Source organism: Callorhinchus milii, unplaced genomic scaffold (genome assembly GCF_018977255.1).
Source record: "Callorhinchus milii isolate IMCB2004 unplaced genomic scaffold, IMCB_Cmil_1.0 Scaffold3, whole genome shotgun sequence".
Lineage (NCBI taxonomy): Eukaryota > Metazoa > Chordata > Chondrichthyes > Chimaeriformes > Callorhinchidae > Callorhinchus > Callorhinchus milii.
The window spans coordinates 29,714,666-29,721,512 of NW_024704744.1; the positions used below are offsets into that span (position 1 = coordinate 29,714,666).

Sequence of the window (6,847 nt, forward strand, 5' to 3'; positions counted from 1 at the left end):
TAATCCACAACTGATTGTGGGACACTGCTGTGTGCAATTAGCTGCCGCATTTCACCCACAAAATATACAGTCAATTCACTTTACAGTATGTTGTGTGAAGTGCTTTGAGACGTCTCGAAGTCCTATAGAACAGTGGTTAGAGAACTCACCTCACAAGCGAGAGACCTGGGTTCAATTCCCAGCAGAACGAAATGTTGGGTACGTTTCCTTACTCCACATGCCTGTTAACCTAGAGGTAAGTAGGAACCCAGTTTTTAGCTGATTGGCAGATCGCTTTTCCAGGGGTAATAATCCCTTCAAAAAAATAATAATTATAATTTGGTCACTGAATCCACGATTGTTTGTGGGACACTGCTGTGAGCAATTGGCTTCCGCATTTCACCCATAAAAAGTAGACAATTCACTTTACGATTTATTCTGTGAAGGGCTTTGAGACGTTTCAAACACATGCTAAGGCACTGTATCAAATGCAAGGATTATTATATAATTCACTCTCTCTCTCCGGGTATAATTCGCTCTCTCTCTGCCAGTCTCTGTCGGTACTGTATCCCATGCAGTTCTCTCTCTCTAGGTAAAACTAGAAGCCTTTGCTCAACTTGTGTTACCTCTCTTCCACGTCAGCCCATGCTTACAATCCCAGGCAACAGGTCATGCAGTGCTAAGCGTCTCTGTGAACTGTGTCTGGTACACAATCGTACATAATAATAATATTTGCATTTCATTAGGCACCTTGCCACATCATTGAGACATCTTAAAGCGCTTCACGGGATCCACTGTATTGCAGAGTGAATTGAGTTATGTATTTTGTGGGCAAAAACACGACAGCCAACTGTGCCCTAAATTATTACTATTTGTTGAGGAATTATTTCCCTCGGATTTCCCACCGAAAGCAAGTTGGCAATCGACTACTTACTGCTAAGTAAACAGAGGTGTGTGTGGTGTAAGGAAACTTGCCAAAGGTTTCTCCCCGCCCGGAAAATGAGACCGCGTCCTCTCGCTTGCGAGGCAAGCGCTCTTCCTCTGCGTCGCGAGCGACAAGCGTCTCCCGCGTGAGGGCTCAGACACCTGAAGTCCTGCAGGTGAGGCTACACGGCTATAAAAAACGGATGGATATTGTCAAATTCAAACAGCAAGACACGGCCAGAGACGGCTACGGTGAGGCTCTCGGCAACAAGACAAATGGCCAAACAAACAGTAAGAATTTTAGGGAGTGAGAAAAATACACCAGTGATAGACACACAGAGAGAGAGAGAGGAGAGAGGAGAGAGAGAGGAGAGTACTTGACCGGGTTTGGATGGCCATATGGACTGGTCAGTGGAAGGTGTCCGGTTGGGCTGTATCGGGAGGTGCACCGGTGGTGGTGGCTCTGGTGCTGTGTGTGTGTGTCCCCCACCAGAGCATACACTGCCCCCCACCCCACCCCCCCCCACCCCCCGGGGCTCTCAGCCACTCACCCCAACAATAACCCTCCTGGTGCCCCTCCTGCTCCCGCTGCCGCTGCCGCTGCCCCTCCCGGTGCCTCCGCTCTCGGGGGCTGAGGGCAACATGACCGCTCGCTGCTCCTCGTTGGAGTAACGCGCTCGGTATCCCCGCGAGGCCGCGCCGTCTCCCTCCGGATCCATGAGGCTGCGACCCGACCACCGCAACGGGGCTGCGCTGCGTGAGACAGTGAGAGCAGAAAGGGGTGGGACGCAGAGGCGGGGACAGGGGGTGGGAGTGGGGGGGTGGGGGGGGGGGAGTGGGGAGAGTGGGGGGGGGAGTGGAGAGTGGGGGGGGGTGGGGGGGGGGGAGTGGAGAGTGGGGGGGGGAGTGGGGAGTGGAGAGTGTGGGGGGGGGAGTGGAGAGTGTGGGGGGGGGAGTGGAGAGTGGGGGGGGAGTGGAGAGTGTGGGGGGGAGTGGAGAGTGTGGGGGGGGGAGTGGAGAGTGTGGGGGGGAGTGGAGAGTGTGGGGGGGGAGTGGAGAGTGGGGGGGGAGTGGAGAGTGTGGGGGGGGAGTGGAGAGTGTGGGGGGGAGTGGAGAGTGTGGGGGGGGAGTGGAGAGTGTGGGGGGGGGAGTGGAGAAGTGGGGGGGGAGTGGAGAGGTGGGGGGGGGAGTGGAGAGTGGGGGGGGAGTGGAGAGTGGGGGGGGGGAGTGGAGAGTGGGGGGGGAGTGGAGAGTGGGGGGGAGTGGAGAGTGGGGGGGGAGTGGAGAGTGGGGGGGGGAGTGGAGAGTGGGGGGGAGTGGAGAGTGGGGGGGGAGTGGAGAGTGGGGGGGGAGTGGAGAGTGGGGGGGGGAGTGGGAGAGTGGGGGGGGAGTGGAGAGTGGGGGGGAGTGGAGAGTGGGGGGGGGAGTGGGGTGGGGGGGGGAGTGGAGAGTGGGGGGGGAGTGGAGAGTGGGGGGGAGTGGAGAGTGGGGGGGGGAGTGGAGAGTGGGGGGGGGGAGTGGGGGAGTGGGGGGGGGGGAGTGGAGAGTGTGGGGGGGGAGTGGGGGAGTGGGGGGGGGGAGTGGAGAGTGGGGGGGGGAGTGGAGAGTGGGGGGGGGAGTGGGAGAGTGTGGGGGGGGAGTGGAGAGTGGGGGGGGGAGTGGAGAGTGTGGGGGGGGAGTGGAGAGTGTGGGGGGGGAGTGGAGAGTGGGGGGGGGAGTGGAGAGTGTGGGGGGGAGTGGAGAGTGTGGGGGGGGAGTGGAGAGTGTGGGGGGGAGTGGAGAGTGGGGGGGGGAGTGGAGAGTGTGGGGGGGAGTGGGGAGTGGAGAGTGGGGGGGGGAGTGGAGAGTGGGGGGGGGAGTGGAGAGTGGGGGGGGAGTGGAGAGTGGGGGGGAGTGGAGAGTGGGGGGGGGAGTGGAGAGTGGGGGGGGGGAGTGGGGGGGAGTGGAGAGTGGGGGGGAGTGGAGAGTGTGGGGGGGAGTGGAGAGTGTGGGGGGGAGTGGAGAGTGTGGGGGGGGGAGTGGAGAGTGTGGGGGGGAGTGGAGAGTGTGGGGGGGAGTGGAGAGTGGGGGGGGGAGTGGAGAGTGGGGGGGGAGTGGAGAGTGGGGGGGGAGTGGAGAGTGGGGGGGGGAGTGGAGAGTGGGGGGGGAGTGGAGAGTGTGGGGGGGGAGTGGAGAGTGTGGGGGGGAGTGGAGAGTGTGGGGGGGGAGTGGAGAGTGGGGGTGGGAGTGGAGAGTGGGGAGTGGGGGGGGAGTGGAGAGTGGGGGGGGAGTGGAGAGTGGGGGGGAGTGGAGAGTGGGGGGGGAGAGTGGGGGGGGAGTGGGGGGGAGTGGAGAGTGGGGGGGGAGTGGAGAGTGGGGGGGGGAGTGGAGAGTGGGGGGGGAGTGGAGAGTGGGGGGGAGTGGAGAGTGGGGGGGGGAGTGGAGAGTGGGGGGGGGGAGTGGGGGGGGAGTGGGGGGGGAGTGGGGGGGGGAGTGGAGAGTGGGGGGGAGAGTGGGGGGAGTGGAGTGGGGGGGAGTGGGGAGTGGAGAGTGGGGGGGGAGTGGAGAGTGGGGGGGGAGTGGAGAGTGTGGGGGGAGTGGAGAGTGTGGGGGGGAGTGGAGAGTGTGGGGGGGAGTGGAGAGTGGGGGGGAGTGGAGAGTGGGGGGGGAGTGGAGAGTGGGGGGGGAGTGGAGAGTGTGGGGGGAGTGGAGAGTGTGGGGGGAGTGGAGAGTGTGGGGGGGAGTGGAGAGTGTGGGGGGGAGTGGAGAGTGTGGGGGGAGTGGAGAGTGTGGGGGGGGAGTGGAGAGTGTGGGGGGAGTGGAGAGTGTGGGGGGGAGTGGAGAGTGTGGGGGGGAGTGGAGAGTGTGGGGGGGAGTGGAGAGTGTGGGGGGGAGTGGAGAGTGTGGGGGGGAGTGGAGAGTGTGGGGGGAGTGGAGAGTGGGGGGGGGGTGGTGCACACCCTGAGGGGCTGCAGAGAGACTGAGAGTACTGCAGACAGACAGACACACACACACACACACACAGGGGTTGGTGTGGAGTCCTGTGGCTCTCAGTGGTTTAGAGCACTCGCTCTGCGAGTGAGAGACCTGAGCTCCGTTCCAGGCAGAGGGCGAAACCTCGGCCAAGTTTCCTTACTCCACACAGAGCCTAATAATAATCCCTCCCAAAAAAAACAAAACCAATAATAAATTGGTCGTTTTCAATCCACGGCTGTTTGTGGGACGTCGCTGTGCGCAATTGGCTGCCGCGTTCGCCCACAAATATACAGTGAAGCGCTTTGGGACGTCCTCCCGACATGAAAAGCGCTGTATCAAATGCAAGGATTATTATTATTATTATTATTATTACAGAGGCTACTGTAGAGACTGAGGCTGGTATACGGATAGACACAGAGAGTCTGGTGTGGAGCACTGTACAGAGGCTACTGTAGAGAAGGCAGTTTGCCTGTCAGTGAGCAGCGACTCCCTCTCGTCCCTCTCACTAGTTGTGCAGCTGTTTCTGCTGAACTGAGTCCCAACTGTTGCAGACTAGTCGTTGTTTACCACACTTGCTTCTTTGGCACCACTTTTATTTTCCTTCTGGTAACAATTCCTTTTGGAGAAGGCCAGTGTGTCAGAGATGGGAACTGATGAAACATTCTGGGAGAAGTTCGATGAATCCTTTGCAGTTTAGAGCGAGTCAACCACGTTGCAAACGTTGGATCACTGGACATTGATTTTTCTTGAAATTAATAGTTTTTTTTTGGGGTGGGGGGACAACAGGGATAGACATAAAAACTAATTCACTATCCCTTTAAAATTAATGCAGTCTGACAGATTTGCGGTCAAAATGCTTTCTGTTTCATAATAATTCCAGTGTATTCAACAGCAACAACAACAACAAAAAGATTACATTTGTATAGCGCCTTTCAGGTCGTGAGGACGTCCCAAGGCACTGGACAGTGTACAGCATTTCAGACCCGACCTGGGGTCAGGGGGGGAGAAGGGAGGGGAGAGGAAGGGGTTTGACCAATGGTATGGTCGAAGAAGAGGGTCTTGAGACGGGACTTGAAGGAGGCTAAGTGGGGGTCGAGGCTGAGTAATTGGGTGATGGAATTCCAGAGGTTGGGGGCAGAGTGGCTGAAGGCTCTCCCGCCAATGGTGGGGCGGGTGGGTCGGGGGACGTGGAGCAGACTGAGCGGAGGGAGCGTGCAGGTTGGTAGGGGGTTAGGAGGTCACAGAGGTAGGTTGAGGCGAGGCCATGGAGGGCTTTGTAGGTGAGGATCAAGATCTTGAACTGGATCCTCTGAAGGATAGGGAGCCAATGGAGTCGGCGAGAGTGGGGGAGATGGGATCATGGAGTTTGGTGCGGGTGAGGACACGGGCTGCAGACTTCTGGATTATCTGCAGCCTGTGGAGGGAGGAGTTGGGAAGGCTGACAAGGAGGACGTTTGCATAGTCGAGCCTGGAGGTGATGAAGACATAAACAAGAGTTTCAGCGGCCTGAGGGGTGAGGTAGTGGCTCTACCCCGAGTTAGATCACAACCAGACTTGCAGAGCTACAGAAAAAAGGAACTTTATTGAGTTAAAAAAAAGTAAAACTTGTAAAACTCTTTTCCACAAACGGATCATTTCTGTTGGAAATTTCAGCTTAGGGACGTCAAGCGGTTAAGTGCTCCAAGGCGCTAATCCATGTGACAGCACGATATAAATGCAACCTGTCATTGCTGTCATGCAGCTAATTGTGCCTGTCAACACCCTCACTATTGGCATTAATCTGCTCAGTCAAATACACGGGTCACAAAATGAAGCACACGCCACATAGTGGCACTATGTCCTCACCCGCACCAAACTCCATGATCCCATCTCCCCCACTCTCGCCGACTCCATTGGCTCCCTGTCCTTCAGAGAATCCAGTTCAAGATCTTGATCCTCACCTACAAAGCCCTCCACGGCCTCGCCTTCAATGAAACCCAACACTGTTTGAATTTTTTTTAAATAAGATTAACGAGGCAGGAAGGTTAAAAAAAATGTCATTGTGCATGTAGTTTATGAAAATGCTCTTAATGGAAATGTTCAACTGTCTGTTAAAAGAAATCATGCAACCTTTGCATTGAAACTATAGTTTCACATATAGTATACAGAGTCGATACACCTAAATAAAATTCTATGTAGGCTCCGATATTAAATTCTAAATAATAAAAGTTGATGTCAACATATTTTAATGACAATATCGTTTCCACCAGTAAAATTGCACAATGTTACACAAAAGACATACATAACAATAATGCTTGCCTTTGATATAGCACTTTCAGGTTGCATTGCAACAGGTTTTGGTATGTGTCACACACCTGGCTGACCCCCCAAAAATGAGCATAGTAACACCGAACGCACCACAAAAACAAACACCAACTTCTTTTGGTGAATTGACAGCAGACTTGCAGAATATTGAATGAGGGTTGCAAGAAGAGCCTAAAGAGGTAAATCCATGAAGTCATTAGTTTTGTTTCATCACCGCAAATAGTTAGTCATTCTTATGTCAGATTGTGGAACCTGTAGAGTAAGGACATTCACAGCGAATCAGCGTGAATATAGCTGCAAGCTATAGTCTAATTCTCTAAACCCTGCTCAATTGGGTTCCCAGTTCAACCCTCCACAATCTCTGGATCATTCAGAACTCCACAACTTGCATCATTAGCCCTCGCAGGACTCCACTGGCTCCCTACTCCCTAGCAGTTTGACTTTAAAGTTTTTGTTCTGACGAATCCTTTGTCCCACCCTTTGAGGCAAAATGTGAACTCATACTCCTTGATTCTAATAGTAAAAAATTGGAATGCTTTCTGAATTGGGAAATAAGAGGTGGATGGATGAACAAAGGAATTTCAAAGGTGTTTAGATTCACGGATCAATGACGAGTAGTTCGCAGGTATAAAAAGCAGTCAGGAAGCTCTATTGCCTTGATCACAAGAGGGCTGAATTACAAAAC

The 6,847-nt window shown here is 55.0% G+C and overlaps 1 protein-coding gene across 3 annotated transcripts in view; it reads right to left on the minus strand.

Moving 5' to 3' along the window:
- The window catches only part of LOC103182285 (venom phosphodiesterase 2), a 45,730-nt gene extending 44,073 nt beyond the window's left edge, over nucleotides 1-1,657 (minus strand). For all 3 annotated transcript variants that reach the window (XM_007899236.2, XM_007899235.2, XM_007899233.2), the window contains exon 1: nucleotides 1,455-1,657. In XM_007899236.2, the coding sequence (XP_007897427.1) occupies nucleotides 1,455-1,622 (168 nt within the window). In that variant the 5' untranslated portion in view covers nucleotides 1,623-1,657. The remainder of the gene's footprint in view (nucleotides 1-1,454) is intronic.
- Between the last annotated feature and the right edge of the window lie 5,190 nt (nucleotides 1,658-6,847).